Source organism: Lacerta agilis, chromosome 1, assembly GCF_009819535.1.
Source record: "Lacerta agilis isolate rLacAgi1 chromosome 1, rLacAgi1.pri, whole genome shotgun sequence".
Classification (NCBI taxonomy): Eukaryota; Metazoa; Chordata; class Lepidosauria; order Squamata; family Lacertidae; genus Lacerta; species Lacerta agilis.
The window spans coordinates 124,142,551-124,163,035 of record NC_046312.1 but is presented as its reverse complement, the minus strand read 5'-3'; the positions used below and the strand labels follow the sequence as shown (position 1 = coordinate 124,163,035).

The 20,485-nt window shown below is 40.6% G+C and overlaps 1 protein-coding gene across 14 annotated transcripts in view; it reads right to left on the bottom strand.

Annotated features, from left to right (window-relative positions):
• Positions 1 to 20,485, bottom strand: part of ABI2 (abl interactor 2) — a 43,768-nt gene that overhangs the window by 22,021 nt on the left and 1,262 nt on the right. For all 14 annotated transcript variants that reach the window (XM_033169864.1, XM_033169875.1, XM_033169891.1 and 11 more), the window contains exons 2-3: positions 2,612 to 2,779; positions 30 to 206 (exon numbers count right to left, since the gene is read on the bottom strand). In XM_033169864.1, coding sequence (XP_033025755.1) covers positions 30 to 206; positions 2,612 to 2,779 — 345 coding nt within the window. The remainder of the gene's footprint in view (positions 1 to 29; positions 207 to 2,611; positions 2,780 to 20,485) is intronic.

Sequence of the window (20,485 nt, the reverse complement as noted above, 5' to 3'; positions counted from 1 at the left end):
AATCAGAATTATTCCACATTAACACTTACCTTCACCCCATGTCCAATGTCATCTAGGATTGTATAATCAATAGGTTTTCTAATGTAGCGAACTGGTCTCTCCAGGTTGGCTGGTGCAATGATTTTGTGGGTTCTTGAAGTGTTTTTATTTGTGGTCAAGATGCCAATTTCTCTTCTGGCCACTTTTTCTTTATGTATGTCAACTGTCTGCAAGCATAAAAGAATTAAAATATTAGAGATTAATGATTGGTAAAATGCATTTATTTAAGACACATTAAGCAAGCTAGTCGGTGTCATTACTATATCTCTAATTTTCCCCTAAGTTCCAATATAATTTATATTTATTCTCATTTAATATCAGAATTTTTGGATTATACAGATAAAACTGTACAGTATTTTCATATTTGCCTAAATGGGATGGGGGAATCCAAAATGTCTGAATTAAGTAGGAATGTTACCATAAAAACATCCTATTAATGCTATATACCATATTTTCCCATGTACAGTATAAGACTAGGTTTTTTTACCCAAAAATTAGGTTTAAAATTGGGGCTCGTCTTGTACATGGGTAGTGCTGAGGGGTGTTTTATTAATTTGGAGTACCCAAAAATAGGGGGTGTCTTATACATGTGGGCGTCTTATACATGGAAAATTACGGTAAGTATGTAAACATAGCAAGACTTAAAAGCTAGCCTTTGATGCTTCTGACGCCCGATAGATGGCATATATTGTTGTGGTCACTACCATCCTCACTATAAACATTTTCCCAAAATGTCAGCTTTAATTTTCTTGTTAGAAAAAGTAGCTTGAGCAGATGTCCTGGCAGAGATGTCACTTCCAGAAACATGAACCACACATACTGCTCATGCCTCAATGTTCTTACAGGAAGAAGTAGTAGACCAGCAGAACCAGGCTCTAGGATCCCAGGAGATTCCTTCTGTAAAGCTATCTCCTCTTATGTTATACAAATGGTTACAGTTATGCTGCTACCATCAAAGGCCATTCCAAACATTTCTAGGAAAGACTCGGCTGAGCAAGCAAACAATTACAACTTTGCTTTGCAACAGGTTGCATTGTGGGAGATGGAGACGAGGGTCTCACCTGGTGACATTCCCTGACCTCATTCTGCAACATGGCATCATGCAAAAAAACATGAATGGGGCTTAACCCCCAGGCTCTCCCTTGAAAAGTTTTTGCTGCCTTTGCTTCCTGCAGGATCCAATAGATCAACTTTCACTAGGAGGTCAAATGGGAAAGCCATTGGCACAATTGATCATTTAGGAAACTGGCAAGTCAGATTAGAAAGTGAAGAAAAATAACATGCAACTGCCATACATCTTTTAAATGAGCAAAAAAGGAAAAACAATACTGTCTTTATCCAGTCATGTACAGACTTCTATTCTGATGAACTTATCATAAGAGTCTTTTAAAAGCTCATTAAAAAACCACCAAGGAAAAGAAATTATTCTCTACACAAGTGCTATCAAAAAAATATTTTAATGTTTCAATTTTCAAAACCTGCTTTTCAAATATCATTAAAGCTCTATTAGCTTGCTTTAAACTATTAATACATTGCACATTCTAGCAAATTTTATAAACATAACTCTCCTCTACTAAAACCATACCACTTCAGTGTTTCCTACATTTTGCAGGAATGAGTTGATAGTTTTCAGCTGGCCTGAATTATTGTTTTAATTTATTTTTTTCAGAGTAGGGGTACCCAGAAAACAAAAACAAAACACTCATTCTGAAAACTGGGACCTACAGTGCACAATCACAAATTACATTCAAATCTTTTAACCTTCACTAACTCATAATAATCAGTGTATATTCATGTTACACTGGAAATCTTCATGTAGCCCAGCTAGGATCCTTCATGAGTCATGTCCCATTATGCATATACTGTTTTATAACAGAGACAGCAAGGTCTGCTCCAATCAAAGATCTTTACATGCAGGCTATGAAGAAATTTTCCTATTCAGCGTTAAGCAAGTGGAACTGAGATTTCACAATGAAGTTGTTGGGGTTTTTTTAAAAGCTCTAGGACAAACATTTATCATATTTTAAAAGGAGTAATTGATTTTCTCCATACTACCCTTGCCTGCATTAATAATGCATATCAAAATTACAAATTTTAGAAAGAAGATCCAAGATTTTAAACTAACAAAAGTCAAGGTAACAGGAGAAAAGGGGAGAAATGCACACCACCTGGATTTTTCCCAATCTACTAGCGTTATTCCCTAAAATGTCGTCATTATAAAAACCATTTGAAGGCAAAAATAAACAAGTCATCTTACTTTTTAAGAAAGTTTGACCTGCTACTGCAAACTGCAGTAAGGTAGTTTTTTTCTGGATCATACTGATAAGCCAAATTCTTTTCAAGTTTCATCTGTGGCAACATCTCTATGAGTCTCCAAACCTTCTACCACATGAAGGTTGTACTATTTCATCCTCACAACCACCTTGTTAAGATGCTGATTTGTCCAAGGTCATCAAATGCATTTAGTGGACTGAATTCGGATCCCCCCTATGATCCGGGTCCCATCCTATCCACTGTACCACACTAGGTGCTTGATACAAACAAAGCAAACATAAAGAACAAGTTTTCTCACTTGCGAAATGTGGTTGATTGAAGATTCCATACGCCTAAGCTGGGATGCCTGGATATCCAGCATCTGTAGAACATTGTTGGCCAAGGTGTTGATCAAATAGGCTACACTAGCTAAAGACTGTGTTGTATATGCTTTGGTTTCTTCTAGGGCCCGTTGCTTATCTGTTGACTAAAGGAGAAAAGCAGAATAATCAGAAATGCAACATTTTCATATGAACAACTTTGAGGTAACAGCTGACATTCTCTCTTTGAACCTTCCCACACCTTGGGCCAATGCACAGAGTACATTCATGTCTGGTATCTCTTCTTCCACCACCCCCTTCCCATCCATTGTACAGATTAATGGCATGGAAAAGTCACCCAGGGACCTTGGAGAGAGCAGTATTTACATATAAATGTAAATTGGGGCATTTTTATTATATACAGTGCTTTTTCTGGGGGTACGCAGAGCACTACACATTTTGTGAATCTAAGTTTGGTCTCATTGAGGGGCAGTATTTCAATATGAGTAAGAAAATGAGAGTACCCCTAAACATTTTTTTAGAAAAAAAGCACTGATTATACATATTGTGGCGTTTTATGTTGATCTTGTTCTGTGAACCACCTTGAGACCTCCAGGTATAGGGCGGTATATTATTATTATTGTGGTGCACTATGGCGGATATCCTGCCCACAACAGATTTTTAGGTGCCCAAATGTCTGGAGATATTTCTTGTGCCCTTTTTGGACACGTTCTTTTATACCAAAATTGACCAATATGAATGAAATACTGGACCCTGGTTTTAGTCTTAACATAGATTACCATGACCACTGCAAATATAATAAATACAGGGAAAGGGACAGGAAAATCCATCAATTTACCACTCTTACCCTTCCTAATTCAGTGAACTCAAAAGCGGTTTCTTCCAGAATACCTAATCAGCATTTTCTATACAATATTCACAAGATACTGGCTTCACTTGCACATATGGGAAGCCAAACCAGGCTTCGTGCAAACAAGCAAATAACCAGGATTCTGGAGGGAAGATTGTAACTGCTTGAGTGCCTTTCCTTGGTTATGCTGCTGCGTGGTTTGGCTTTTTGTTACATGCAAACCCTGATTAGTGATTGGTTTTTCTCCAAATAAGATAAAAGCAGGAGTCCAGGATCAGATGTGAAGTCAAACTATGGCTTAATGCCAGGTAGCACAGCAACCAGGGAATGAGATGAGTACAGTGGCTGTGATCTTCCTCCTGGAAATGCCAATGTTTGCTTGTTTGGAGTATAAGGCACGGCTTGGCTTAGCATGATGTACCATGGAGCATATTATGTAGCATTATGCCAGGTCACCCTGTACCAAGTGAAATATTTAACGGATGCCCGATAGCCAGTTTGCTGCATCTAACTAAATCTCCCCAATGTCCTGTATTCAAATCAAGCAACAATTCAAAGACTGAATAAAACAAAGTGTATAGTTCACGGGGCTGAGGCTTCTAAGAACTGAAGTCCAAGAGCATCTGAAGTGTCATCACATATTCCCCATCCCTATATAGCCGGCAGGAGAACCTCCTCCTCTTTGTACTATGTATCTCATGACTAGCCATGTGCCTCGTGCCATGGTTTGTTCTGCTTCAAGTAACAGAAAAGAAAATATGAGGGAAAAGAAGCTGTGAGCTATTCATAACTTAACTTAAGGGAATACCAGCTAATCTTCAAAACCAGCAAAGGTTACATCCTCCCTTCCCGTATCTATTATTCCAAACAGTGCCAAGTGAATGCAGTCAATAAATCAGCACTCCAACATTTTTAGCAAGAGCAGCATTTCTAGAGTCAACGGCAAGCCAAACGTGTGGTCATCTTTCAACTCAAAGCTAGTAATTTGCTTTTTAAAGTAACCAGTGAAATCAGTTTTGGCAACAGCAGAAATATGATTCAGCGTGAAAACAGTCAGGAGTCCATTTGGATGAAAACAGAAAAGCTGACCATCTGGTTATTTGTTTCTAAAGCACCAAGTTCATCAGATGCAACTGAAACTGTATTCTGCAACCATCTTAATAGCAGGCATTTATTTATTTTTGAGGGGCTACAGCCCATTTTCCTTAATGCCCCTGCTTTAACCCGTTAACTTTGTCAAAGTGAGGCAAATAATTGCAATCCCCTCTCTCTACAATTTTGCTATTGCTTATCAACAGATCCTTTAATGCACTAGGATATTTTATGGTTGACAAAGCTTAGGATTGTATCATGGCCCTAGCCTCATTTTGGAACAGTGAAATGTGTGTGGGGGGGGGGGTGCTATTGATGCAATCACTCCTGCTACGTGTCCTCTCCAGTGCTGCAAAGCAACCTGTTCCCAGAGGAGCTGGAAGCTATAAAGCGCCATGGAACAAGTTCTATTGCAAAGATGACCAAAAGCATTTACAAACACATGGTCATGCCTATAACAAGGTGATGAAAGCAACAAATAATGTTCACTTTGTTTGGGCATGTAAAGGGGTAAAAGAGCATGGGGAAATTATTTATACTGAATTGAAAAAAAATGTTTAGAATTACTTTCCCCCAAAAAACAGAGTCCTTTCTGAAATTCCCAGGTGTCAGAAAGGGTTATTTATGTATGCAACAACTGCGGCCCATGTTTTGTTAGCCCAAAAATGGAAAATGAGCAAGGTCCCAACCAAAGAAGGTTGGCAATTTAAGTTGACAGAATATGCACGACTTGCAGACTTAACATATAGAATAAGAGAACAAGAACATATGTTTAAAGAAGATTTGAAAATGTTTAATGAATATATGGAAAATAATTGTGTACACCTGAAAATACTGGCTGCATTAAGATAAATTCAACAGTGACTTTTCCCCAGGCAAACTGACCTTTATTTCCCTTAAAGAAACTGCACTATTTGCCAAATGCCAACTCACACAAGTGTACAAAAGTTGTCCTAAACTTTAAGAGGGGCAAGGATCAATCCAACAGAAACCTTTAGCAAGTGAATTTTCTGTTCTTACCAATAGGACTACAAAGAGAAACTGTCTAGCATAGAATTTAAGAATAAAAGCAGGTGGTGGTCAAATTCTGACAAGTACGATTTTACATGGCAATACATTCTTCCATGCTTGGAAACAATTTAATTTGTTCTTAAATTGTCCACTGAGGTATTTTAAATCTGTGTTTACAAGTTTTTCTCTGTGTGAACAAAGACCGCTCTTTTAACACTCCAGTTCAATGAAATATCTGCACAATGAAGCCTTTTCTTTAGTTAGGGATTTGTTTTACTAATAGCACCACCACTCTATTTGTGACACTAGACAAAAGTGCCCCAGCCGAAAACCCATGAAATGCCATGGTATGTTAGCATCAGAGTGTATCTGCAGCATTGCAAATAAGATTTGAGGCAATGCTCACCCATCACCCATCCCACTTGCCTAAGTTGCAACCCCTCCTCCCTCTCTTCTTCCCCTTGCATCTTTCACAAGAATGAAGTGAGTGCAGCTGAGCTGTCAAGGCACTTCGTAGTGCCTAAGCGAGGGGTCTCCAAACTAAGGCCTGGGGTCCGGATGCGGCCCAATCACCTTCTCAATCCGGCCCGCGGATGGCCCGGGAATCAGCGTGTTTTTACATGAGTAGAATGTGTGCTTTTATTTAAAATGCATCTCTGGGTTATTTGTGGGGCATAGGAATTTGTTCATATTTTTTTCCAAAATATAGTCCGGCCCCCAAGGTCTGAGGGACAGTGGACCGCCCCCCTGCTGAAAAAGTTTGCTGACCCCTGGCCTAAGCCCTTACCCTTTTAGGACTGAGAAGGCATGGAAAGCTACATGCAACAGTTGCCCTGCCTGGCTCTCTCTGTTTTTCAGGTAAAGGCTAGATAGAACGCTCAGAGAGATCCAGAAAGAGACCTGAATGTCTTACCAAAAAGGCTTGGCATTTAACTATGCTAAAAGCATATTTTGCTATTTTGAAAAAATCAATTTACAGTACTATTTTGAGCTGTCTTTCCCCCTCCCCCTTTGTGCTTCTGAGTGTCTAATGCAGCCTCTCTCTTCCACTTTCCCCCACTGGTGTTTGCCTCCACCATGCTGCCTAAGGACCATCCAGGTGGCATTTGGAGGAGCAGTCTGGCAGCTCTCAAACCTGGTACAGTGGTACCTTGGGTTACAGACACTTCAGGTTACAGATGCTTCAGGTTACAGACTCCACTAACTCAGAAATAGTACCTTGGGTTAAGAACTTTGCTTCAGGACGAGAACAGAAATTACGCAGCAGTGGCATGGCGGCAGCGGGAGGCCCCATTAGCTAAAGTGGTACCTCAGGTTAAGAACAGTTCCAGATTAAGAACAGACCTCCAGAACGAATTAAGTTCTTAACCCGAGGTACCACTGTACTGTCAAGACAACTTTCTTCCATCAGCTCTTAAGTAAGGTGGCTAACCACAACTGAAGTACAGGTCTCAGCTTTCAAAACTTACAGTTTGTCTGGTCTTCCCACAGCTCTTGCCACCAGTCTTTAAAATGGGCTTAAAAATGGGAGGTGGTGATAAAGAATACAAATGCAATGAATAGATGAATGAATACAAAGAAAGCCTCTTGGTGGTACATTTTTATGATTTAAAACAAGGCAGCTTGCCATCTTGGCAGCCTGGTCAACTGGATCATTGCCCCTGATGCCAACATACCTGGGTATCCAACAAAACCTGAAAATGGGGAGACTGAAGTGCCCCCAACTACTAAAGAACAAAAAGCATAAATAAGGTAAATGACTTTAAGGCCATCAATGAACTATGAGAGTCAGTATGCAATGCTGTTTTATTCCAAACAAAAATTCTTAATGCAGTTGGCATTTCTGACAGCTCTAATGCCACATCCTTGGGGGGAAAGACAATGGATACAGAAGACATAATGGACTGGGAATAGGATTTACCCATAGAACCAGTCTTTGACATATGTGCCTCCGCAGGCACATAGAAAGGCACATAGCCTTCCTCAGATTCCAGTAACTTCAGCTCAGAGGCCACAAAGAACCCCGGCCTCTTCTACATTGCCAGTCAGTGATTGCTAAAACAGGCTACTGGTATGTTCCTTTAAGAACAGAAGCTCCACTCATCATGAGTGGAGCTAGCTACTTAGAGGAATGTGCATTCCCATTTAAGGCTCAGTTGCTGGTGTTAAAACAACATTTAAGTTTGCCTTGTTTGGCTTCCTGCCCAGGTGCCACTTGGAGCTATCTAGGGTGCTACCCAGCTTGTTTGCATTTCAACCTAAACCTCCGTTTTGCCTAACTTTACTTCTCTGGATCCTTCCCTCCTTTATCTGACTTTGTCTTGCTGGCACCTGACCTGTTGCTAGACCTTTGTTTACTTGACCCTGACCTGGGGCTTGCAGTATATGACCCTGGATCCCTGGAATTTGTGCTTAGCATACACCCTAGTCTAGCTACATCCTCATCCCCCCAGGCAGGAACCTTGCTTAGGACAGAACAGCAGGGGAAGTCAATATGGTGCCCTCTAGATATTGTCTAGACTAGGGGTCAGCAAACTTTTTCAGCAGGGGGCCAGTCTACTGTCCCTCAGATCTTGTGGGGGGCCGGACTATATTTTTTTTTGGGGGGGGGGAATGAACGAATTCCTATGCCCCACAAATAACCCAGAGATGCATTTTAAATAAAAGCACACATTCTACTCATGTAAAAACACCAGGCAGGCCCCACAAATAACCCAGAGATGCATTTTAAATAAAAAGACTCATTCTACTTATGTAAAAACATGCTGATTCCTGGACCATCCACAGGCAGGATTGAGAAGGCGATTGGGCCGCATCCGGGCACCGGGCCTTAGTTTGGGGAACCCTGGTCTAGAGTATAAACTCCCATCCCATCATCACTGACCATGCTGGCTGGGTCTGATGGGAGATACAGTCCAACAACATATGGACAGCGTAACATTGAATACAGAAGGTTGTGCAGAGAAAATAAGACTCAAATGAGAGCAGAATCCACATGTTTGCAGGACCTGGGGGGAAATGGCTGCACAATCTCTATGAAGTGAGCAGTGTTCACAATACAACCAATGATAGCAGACAGGTGTAATCTCAGCCAAGTAGATGGTTTATCCCAAGCAGCCATCTGGTTTAGGGGGATGGGGACAGGACTGCTGAAAAAATACTATTAAGTGATAGTTGGAATTGTTGCAGTAGAGTCCAAGTCTGAATGCAAAGGTTGTAATGGGAGAACTGTAATGGGGTGGGGGAAATTATTATTATTATTATTATTATTATTATTATTATTATTATTATTATTATTCCCCACCCATCTGGTTGGGTTTCCCCAGCCACTCTGGGTGGCTTACAGCACATAAAAATGTCCGGGCTGAAGAATGGGGGTGTCCCCTGCTGAGACACAATCATACAATCTTAAGTGGGACTAATCAGGCAGCGACCACAGCTTAGTTGCACATCATAGAGAGTGGGAGAGAGGTGTACAATGCAAACTCAACAGGGATTTGAATTCTTCTACAGAGACCGCATATATACACAGTCCAAGCCCCCACTCCCCCCAACGGTGAACAGGGTCTTATTTTCTTCAGAGCTGATGGTCTTCCAGAAAGAAAGAGAAGAAGAGACAGCTAGTGCATTTTTATGACTAGAAGAAATTCAAACTTGTCTTACGTCATGCAGACAAATTTCACTTGCTGCAGGCATCCAAGCACTTGGCTATTTACAAGTCTGCTCTAGGAAATTAAGACTCTCTCCAGATTAATACTCTTTCCTTTTCAAAATTCTAATAGCACAACTAACTTATATCGTCTAAAGTAACACATGTGTGAATTAAGAAGTAATTTTCAGTTTAATAGTCTAGGGATATTAAATGTTAAGAGGCATTGTAAAACATTAAGGTGTTGTGACTTAAAATTGTTATTATTATTATTATTAATTGAATTTATATACCGCCCTAAACCCGGGAGGTCTCAGGGCAGTTCACAGAACAAAATCAAAATATATAATCAAAATAAAAACAACCCATTAACCCCTGCCCTAAAGAGAGGGGGAAATCATACTCAGCACCTATATTTTAATAGGAACAAATCAACTTGTCTACAAATTCTATCACACATATTCTACAATGGTGTTGGAATATTCCTCTCACACTGCTAGATTTGCAGAGGTAATGGAAACACTCTTGTCTGACAAAACTTTTATGTAACCGCAAGTTTTAATTATGGCATATTAGGGGAAAGAGAACTCTTTAACCATGACAGAATTCAACTAAGAAACATCAAACACATATGCTTTAACATTGTTTTAAAATATTCCTCATAGTAATGAAGTCAAAGTATGCAATCAACAAACCACCAGCACTTATTTCAAGTTTCTGTGCAAACCACAACGGAAACCATTTTTATTACACTCCTGTTTGGAGTGCTTATGTTAAGGCAGCTCTGGACAAATGGAAGCTCAATTCCCCTTCAATGTCTTATCAATGACTAGGACAACCCTAACGTGAAGCTCTACATCACGGGTGTCAAACACAAGGCCTGCGGGCCGAATCCGGCCCGCCAGATCTCATCATGTGGCCCATGTAGCCGCCGCCGGCCGCAGGGGCGGAGGGAGTCTCCGCGCCGCCTGGGGCGGCAGTGCGGAGGAGGCGCTCCCCCTGGGGGCGGGGCGTCGTGACGTCACGACGCAACGTCAGGACTGAGTGCGCACGCGCAAAATGTCGTGCGTGCGCACTCCGTCGCTGGGCTCCCGCCGCTGCTGTCGCTCTGCTGCCGCTATCAGCAGCGATGCTGCGAGCCCGCCGGATGAAAAGGCGGCTTGGGGGCAGCTGCCAATCGCGCACGGCAGCCCCCCCAAGCCGCATTTTCACTCAGAGGGCTCGCAAAGTCGCTGCGGAAGCAGCAGCAGCAGCAGGAGCCCAGTGACGGAGTGCGCACGCGCGACATTATTACAAAAAACAGTCATAATTGAATGCAGTGACAATAATTTATGATAATAAAGAGTTGACACATAGTCCTACGGATACAACCGGCCCTTTGAGGTTGACCAAACTGCTGATGCGGCCCCCGATGAATTTGAGTTTGACACCCCTGCTCTACATAATGGTTAACAACAATACGCTTTCGTTGCAGTTTCAAAGACCCAAATAATTAGTCAACGCTAAGAGATTACTATAGAGAACTAGCCCCTGAACAGACAAATACTGGCTCCTTAAAAACTTCCACTAATATCTAATTTGCAGGCTGTGTTGACAATTAAGTCCATTCATCTACTTACTACCTACCAGTACTTTTTAAGCATTTTAGATCTTTGGCCAATCAGGCTCAATTAATTTTCATCTACAGTATTGTTATTTATTAGGCAATGTGCTGTTATTTTAACTGTAATTTTCTGTTATTTATAATTATAGTCATACCTCTGGTTACGATCGCTGCGGGTTGCGTTCATCACAGGATATGAACGGGCCAAACCCGGAAGTACCGGAACGGATTACTTCCGGGTTTGGCAGTTCGCACATGCGCAGAAGCGCCGAATCGCGCTTTGCGCATAAGCACCGGATCACATCACACACATGCGCAGACACGGCGCTTCGGGATACGCGCTGTTCAGGTTCTGAACGGGGCTCTGGAACGGATCCCGTTTGCAACCAGAGGTACCACTGTACATTCAATAAGGAAGCTAAGCTCTGCATTTTCAACTGAACTGTACTGACTTTTGAAGAACATTTGAGTTTGTCACCTAACTCTAGTCTACACACAGGCTGCAGCTAAATATTCACCACAGTGGTGAGCCACTTCCTGCCTTAAAACCAAAAGAAATTAGCCACAGAGATTAACATGTGTTGTAGGCACAACTCCTACAACATAAGCAACTGAATGGAATTCAGAGTACTGATACTCCAAATAATAAGTTAGTATCTGAACAATTATTTTTAAAATAATATTGTTATAAATCAGTATTAAACAGCTGTGCAAAACAACTGTATAGTAGCATAATTTGAGAACCAACATAGTACATTTCCAACAGCAGCCAAAACAGACAGTCAAATGCATTTATTCATATGAAATATAAATATCAACACCAATAGAGATAGACACCTACCCTATTCATTCTATTTTCAAATGCAAAAAGACAAATTTTCTGTAATTTGATATTCAGAAGCCTGCTAAGCATTCTGGGTTAATTTAAAAATGAATAGTAAAAAATCAGGATGCAAAGCAAGAGCATAGATTAAGTTGCAGTTATTTTTGTAGCAGTATGGATTTATATCCCATTGTCATATATTCATATTTTATCTTAAAAGTTTATGATCTTCTATACTTAGAAGTCAGGAATTCTACTCATCTTGCTTGATGAAAGACTAACAGATGATGGAAATTTCTGTCAAGTATGCAGAATCTATTACTTCCAATAAATCAAATTTACTAAATTGGAGATTACATCATGTACACAAGGGGCATGGCAAGATATTATTTTAGCTGTTCTTGCCAAAGCTACTATCCTAACATAAGAACATAGGAAGAGCCTAGTGTATCAAGCCACTGGTTGATCTAGTCCAGAATCCTGTACACAAGCAAGAGCTGAGTGCAACAGTACTCTATCCATTTGTGATTTCCAGAAACTGGCATTTGGCGCATTCTGCCCGAGACAGTTCAGGCAATATTTCCTGAGAAGCCATTGAATTTAGTAGAAGAAATATTTGTTTCTTGACTTCTTAACTGTGCTTTAATTGGTAAATTCATCAGTAAATTCATGCTCAAGAATAGGTTGCTAACCATAAGTATAAACTATCCTGCAACCTCAATAGTATAAACTTAATATTTAAAGTCAATTAATGTACAGTACTTGAAAGCAGGCTACTAGTTTAAGTTTAGTTATACAGTCATACTCTGGTTCGTGAACACCTTTGCGAGTCAAATGTTTCAGCTCCCAAACGCCACAAACTCGGAAGTGAGTGTTCCGGTTTGCAAACATTCTTTGGAACCCGAACGTCCAATGCAACTTCCACTGTTTCCAACCATTTTGGAAGTCGAATTGACTTCCGGAACGGATTCTGTTCAACTTCCAAGGTACCACTGTATGTCACTTCTCCAAAGGAATTTGTGCCCATGATGGCTATGTTCTTTCTACCTCCACTGTTGGAAGCAGTATACCAGTTGCTGGGAATCACAAATGGGTAGAGTGCTGTTGCACTCAGGGTTTGCTTTTGGCCTTCCTATTGCCATTGGGCTGGCAACTGTGAGAACAGGATGCTAGGACCAGCAGACTCTTCCTATGCTCAAAGTATCGCCCAACCATCTCAACTTATTATCAAAATATTTGGAAAAAAAGTTGCAAAACCTTTCAATAAATTCAAATAAAACAAAAGTAATCCAACAAACGTATAATAAGTTCATTACCAGAAAGAAATAATACATAAAGCAAAACCAAAGTTAAGCAACAAAAACTAAACTAAACTACGGTAAACTAAATTAAATTAAAATGTGAGCCATGCCCAGCCAGTGTGGTGTAGTGGTTAAGAGTGGCGGACTTGTAATCTGGTGAACCGGGTTCGCATCCCTGCTCCTCCACATGCAGCTGCTGGGTGACCTTGGGCTAGTCACACTTCTCTGAAGTCTCTCAGCCTCACTCACTTCACAGAGTGTTTGTTGTGAAGAAGGAAGGAAAAGGGGATTGTAAGCCGCTTTGAGACTCCTTAGGGTAGTGATAAAGCGGGATAGCAAATCCAAACTCCTCCGGCAGCCTGGCTTAAACACAGTTCAGAGAAAGCTGGGTCTTCCCACCCACAAGACTAGGTGGTTCATAGGTGGCTCACCTCACTCCTCCAAAAGAGGCAGACAACAGCACATGGGAAGTTCTGCAGAGGGTTATGATACCAAGTCCACTTTCCTGAGCCTCCCAGGTAGTGCTGGTCTTTCCTCATGCCAGAAACAATGAGGAAATCTGTACTGTCTTCTCCACAATGTTACCATCTATATAAAGCCAATCACATTTCATTTGTACTATCTAAACCAAGCCTGTCTCTGTGTGTGTGCTTCAGTGAAAAGGGCATCCTGACAAGTCAAGCAGCCCTGGGCCATAGACTGCATATCCCTTGTGTCTTTTTAGACAATGCCAATGCAGTCTAGCCCCTAAGAAAATGAAATCAGTCCCCTGATTCAGGTTATTCACAAAGAACAGATTCAAGCGTTTAGATGTCCAATATTATCAATTTAATACATCACAAATAAACTGTAGTACTTAAATTTATATTTTAATCTAAGTACTGTCACAAAAAATTGCACATCAGGGTATTTTCTATGTATGTATTTCACACACTCAGCAATTTCATATGACAGCTGATTTTTACTGCACACAAATCTTTGACATTAGCAAGTTTGTTTGTTTGCTTGTTTTTAAAAGGCAGGGACATTAGTTTTGAAGTATCCCAATTAGACCACTAATGCCTTTTAAATCTGTCCAGTATGTGCTTAAAGCATTAGATGCTTGAAGTGTTTACATGTCTTAAATCCATTTCAATCTGATCCCCCCCCCTGCATCCTTAAATCTCTTTAATGATAATGTTTCCCCACCCTTTTCCAGGGCTGTTTCTCACAAGATGACATTTCCTAGATGGAAGTCTCTTCTCTAGAACTGTGTGAATAATTCATCCGGTGTGAGATAGTCACATTTGTAATCTCATAAGGTGCAAATGTGGTAAGCAACGAACAAATACAGCTTGCCACCAACTTCTACCCTGAAGAAATAAAGACAAATGTGTCTATCACATATAACAAAGTACACAAATTTACACAATTGTCTGCACGGAATGAATTTCTACCTATGTGGTTTCTGTCTAGATTCTATCTAGGGCAGCATAGCCTCAAGCTTTCTGCTCATCCCTTCTAACCCTTACTTTAGACCAGGGATAAAAAATCTGTGACCCTCCAGATATTGTTAGAGCTCAGCAACATATGGAGGGCCACAGGTTCCTCATCTCTGTTTCAGACTTTTCCAGTACAGTGGTACCTCCGGTTACGAACTTAATTCGTTCCAGAGGTCCATTTGTATCCCGAAACCGTTCTTAACATGAGGCGCGCTTTCACGAATGGCGCCTCCTACTGCTGCTGCGCCGGCGGCACATGACTTCCACTCGCAACCCAGGGCAAAGTTCGCAACTGGGAGCATCTACTTCCGGGTTAGCGGAGCTCGTAGCCCGAAGCATTCATAAGGAGGGCGGTACATAACACGAGGTTCCACTGTATAGAAATCACATCATAACACTAATATTGCCAGCAATAAAGAGAACCCAAATTCCTGAGAAATCCCCAGCCTTAACCACTGTGATAACTTTGGTCATCTCCAGGGCTTTTTTCAGGGGGAACTCACTGGAACTCAGTTCTGGCAATTCTAAGTTCCAGCACCTCTCAGGCGGGTGCCATTGCCATTCTAAGAGAAAGAGGGAGACATTCATGGTAAGTTCCAACACCTCTTTATCTAGTAAAAAAGCACTGGTTGTCTCAGTGCAAGAAAGATGGTGAATATTACAGTTGTCTCTTGGTTTCTATAGCATCACTGAGTTACATCCCGAGTCGTCTCATCAATACAGTGGTGCCTCACAAGACAAAATTAATTTGTTCCGTGAGTGCTGTCGTATAGCGGAAATTTCGTCTTGCGAAGCATGGTCGGAGGAAGCACGGCTTTACGAGAGAGAAAAACCGCAAAACGTTTTCGTCTTGCGAGTCGAAATAGGGAAATTCGTCTTGCGAGTCACCCTTTCATTAGCGAATGCCTTTCGTCTAGCGAGGTACCACTGTACTACTTTGAGCTATTTATTCCGTTTTATAAATTTAGAACTTATATAACCCCCTATTGCTCTTGAATGCAATCCTTTTCCTTTCCTAAAGGAATTTATTGCACAGGCAAGGTTAGACCTGTTCCCCTCTGTAATATTGAGTCAGCTATCTCTGCAGATGGCCAGAGACAGTAAAGCACTGGAAAAAGCAGTCTTGCCCAGCAGGAGAAGACATTTCAACCAAAAGCATCCTTAACTGGGAGAATCTCTCAAGATTACTCAATTTCCTTGTGCGGTAGTAACATGACAAGCTCTGACCTCAAGGAATGAACAAAGAGAAGTACAGTGGTACCTCTAGTTGCGGACTTAATCCGTGTTGGGGTGCCGTTCGCACCCCGAAAAGTCAGCAACTAGTGTGCCTCTTGTGCGCATGTGCATGGCGCGATCGACTGTTTCTGCGTGTGCGTGAAGCGCGCAAATCGCTTCTGCGGATGTGCAGGCTGTGAACCCAGAAGTGTCCGGAAGTAAACACTTCCGGGTTTGCTGCGTTTGTAAGCTGAAAGTCTGTAACAAGAGCGGAATGCAACACGAGGTATGACTGTACTTATTAATTCAAAACTATTAGATCTTACTTAGTAAAACCACTATTTCAGGAGGACTAGCTCCCAAATACCAAGTGGAGCCCTGTTGCATTCCAAGAATCAGTTATCCCACCAACATATTCCTTTTTAACTTGTGTGGCAAAGTAAAAACTTCCAAGCCATCATACAGGAGAGAGATTAAATAAAAAAGGCATTGTGAAAAGTGCAGAGACTTTCCTTCCTTCACACAGAGTTTATATATAACCAAATGACAGAGAGTACAAAAATCACACTGTTTATTTCAGGACAACACTATGCTCTTGTCAGATTACCAACATGCAAGTGTAGTTACATTGTTTTGCATTCAGCTATGAAGGTAATCGTGAAGATTAAAAGTTGCGCTTCTTTCCCAGCATGGCTTAAAAAATAAAAATCTTTATTTAGGTAAGAAGATAATAAACCAGCTGTATCTTATGTTGCAGAAGATGTCCTCAAATGCATTTATCCCCTTCAAAGAAATGTGTGTGGAGGGGGAAAATAAGTACAGTCATACCTTGGATCTCAAACGCCTTGGCTCTGAAAAAAATCAGCTCCCAAACGACTGAAACCCGGAAGTGAGTGTTCTGGTTTTCGAACGATTTTTGGAAGCCGAACATCTGGCGCGGCTTCCTGCAGCCAATCAGAAGCCGTGCTTTGGTTTCCGAACATTTTGGAAGTCAAATGGACTTCCGGAACAGATTCCGTTTGACTTCCAAGGTATGACTGTATGTATGAATCTACATTAATGGCCCTGTACAACATGCCCACTAGCATCCTCGACCCTCCCACTGCCTAGGGTTCACCTACCTTAGAGGTATATATATATAGATATATAGATACACACAAACACACACACACCGGTATATTCATATTCACACACACACACACACAAAATCTCTGCTTTATGAAACCCACTTTTCCCCAACCCCTACAAACAGCTGTGTTTGAGATCTCATGAGGAAACATGAGTAGGGTTAAGTTAAGCCATACATAAATATTGTTGGTTGAATGAGTGTACACAGCCCTTCACAATGTTTCTCCCTGAAAATCCAGGGACAGTCATGAGTGATGGATTGTACAGTGAAAAGGGAAACATGCAAATGCATTCAACTAAGTTTTACTCAGTCAGCAGACTTATTGACATTGAAAGTCACTAGACCCAATAGAGCAGATCCTCTTGAAATTGCCTTTTTCCCCACAGGTCACCCACCCAGTACAGATCACATTTGTTTCCATTGGCTTCCATGGTGAAACATTCAAGAGAATGTTTTAATTCTACTGCATCTGACTTTTACCCAAACTCTATGGAAAACAGAGAAAGAGATTGCACATGCAAACTGACTGATCCATGGGGAAAAGAAGCAATCAAAAGGGTCATGTCCCCGGCAGTCTTTCAAAATTGCAAACATACCTACAAACCCAAGAATGACAGCAAAGCTTGTGCTAAACTATGACTTAGAATTATGTCCAAATATGGCCTATGACTGTATATCATAAAATATTAAGTGAGAAACATTGTTCAATTTGCTACTTTTCAGTGTAGTACTATCCACAATGTCATTTTCAGAATTCTAGTACCCCATATACGCTTAGCAAGAATCCTCTGTAGTTACAGCCTCTTCTTGTATCTGCATTTTGCAAATCGCTTGCTCATACAAGCTGCCTTCACATCCCACTCACTACTTCACCAATCTGTGTTGCTGCTTCTTTATAATATTCTGTAAAAATACATGCATTGCACTTCAGATATGAAGGGTGCACACATGTATAAATCACCCCCTTTTCCTTTAAAAATATGCATGAGTAGAGCAGAAAAGACCATGTTTCTACTTGCATATGTTGCAAATGAAAAAACAGTGCATGTGTATACTTATGTGGGAGTATAAAATGTCATTTAGAAGCAGCAGGCTCACTTCAGCACATACATTAACTCTTCAAAAATTGGTGCAAGTGCTGAAGATCCTTTCAGTATTCACTCAGGCTACAAATACCATGCATACTTACCTAAAAGTAATCCCCACTAAACACTAGTTACAGGTAGGTAGCCATGTTGGTCTGCCATAGTCAAAACAAAATAAAAAAATAAAAAAATTCCTTCCAGTAGCACCTTAGAGACCAACTAAGTTTGTTCTTGGTATGAGCTTTTGTGTGCATGCACACTTCTTCAGATACACTGAAACAGAAGTCACCAAACCCTTATATATAGTGAGAGAGTGATTGGCTGATAGGTAAACACACAGAGAATTAAGCCACATATCTGAGAACAGTTTGCACAACAGAGGGAATCTGTTCCAATTAAACTGAAATCTAATGTCTGCATCTGTAAATTCCCTTTTTTGCTTAGTTAAGTTGTACTCAAAGCAATATACATGAGCTAAAGACACATTCAGGTTATTTTAGTCTTGCTTTCTTTTAAAAAAATCAGGCCCATATCACAGCAAAAACTATGGCTGTAAAGTGGGCTTTTAAAGTGATTTTGAAGTTCTCATTTTCCCAGTAATTCCTGGGAAGAAACCTAGTTTTCAGTAGTCCAGCCATACCTTGTTTTCCACTGGAAACTGCCATCCTGAGGTTTTATTCTGAAAACTAGAAGATTCTGAGTCATTTTCCAACTTCACAATGACCCAGTTCAAATGTAACACTAAACCAAACTATAGGTTAGCCCAAATGTGCAGGCATGTTGAGTTGTTGAGAGGAGATTGCAGCTGCTTTGTTCCTCCTTCAGTCCTGTTGCTGCTGTGCTGCTATAAGGTAAACTATGGTTGGACTTAATCGAGTGTTATCAGAATTTGGGCTTGAGATTTCTTTCACTCCACAAGCGGTAGCCAAGGTTTGTTCTTTGTTTACAGCTTGTGGTTGGTTTGAAGAAAGCAAAGCATGACCCTGGGTTTGGACAACATAAGTCAAATCATGGCTTAGCTTGCAGTAGCAGGAGTATCACAATCTTTTATCCATGTTTTTGCTTGGAATTACATGTGAACTGAGCAAGATCTATCTTCCACTCTGGTCCTTATTAGTTACCCACCTTACATCATGTAATATAACAATTAATTATCAAAAATCTGACAGAAAAATATCTCAGCTCAAGAAGTATTGTCACCAGAACTATATGGAGAGAAAGCTTTAATCTGCACAGTTGGCCAAAATGTCTATCATTATATCAGACTCTATGTTCCTCCGCAAACAATACTTCTTTAACCTTCTGCAAGCCTCAGTAAAATTCTCCAAGGCTATGATATCAGGGGGCGATGATAATTGCTCTCGCCACATCATACCACCATTTCAGCAAAGCCTGATCAGAAATTCAATCATCTCCAGGTCAAATGCCATAATATTTTCCATCGTTATTATTAAAACTAAAAGCAAAAAATTCTGCAAGCCTACCCGTTCCCACCATGATGCAACATGGCAAAAAAGATCTCATTCATCCTGTGCTATAAAGAAAAACTTTTGCTTAGTTCAGACCATTAGCTATTATGCATAAAGGACACCATGGTGAAACCATGGTACATGCACCAAGGCAGATCAACTACAAAAGCTCTCTGAACACACAATGATAACCCAATTAATAGGTCTGGTCTTTCAAATAATGTAAATGGATCAATGCATATTCTCATTGTGGCATTTTAAATGCCCCACCCTTCACTTGTTCTTCAAATAATACGTGAGAAGATACAGAGAAACTGGTTCTATAAATTTCTTTTACTGTTTCTTGGTCTCTCCTTGAGAAAGAACTTGCTATACTTACATCATGGATACACTTATAAAGAAACAAATTGCAAGGTTTCACAACCCTTACATGCCCCAAGCTATGTTATTTTTCAAATAAAAAACAGGTTGCAGAATTCACTTGTTGTAAAGTGACCTGACTATGCTAAGAGAAAATAAATTTGCCTTTCTTTTCTTTGACCATTCCTTTACATAAAGTCCAGAAAGCTTCATTACAATGAGAATTACAATGAAAATTCATTAGAACGAGTTGGAAGGCAATGCAGACTTCAATAATAAGATAATAGATACATGAATAAAACCTAGGCATGTATTGAAGCAACAGATGCAGCTTCACAATGCCCACTTGAAGCAAAATCACCTGCATTCAGTTGTTAGCCATATCTGATTTCCCTTTTAATCAGCAATGCATGGAAGACAAGCTGTCATTATGGGCATTATTTATCATTATGCCATTATTTATATTTGGAACCTACACATATGCGCCCATCCCTGTGCCTTTGGAGATCTACTACTTATTTGCCTTGTCTTTCCTCAGCATCTTTTCACTATGCAGTCATTGACATGGCAGCTTCATTGAAAAATCTTTGAAACACAAAATGCCAGTCAGCAGGCAGAGAGCTACTGAATTGTATCAATGTGACATTTTAATGACACTGCATACCATGCAATAATATGAGAATTAACCGTATCACCTCTCTCCTGCAAGTGTGCATGAAAGGCTGGAGTGGCGAGGATGCAATCTAAAATACATGCAACCTAAGCTAGGCCTGTTTGAATATTC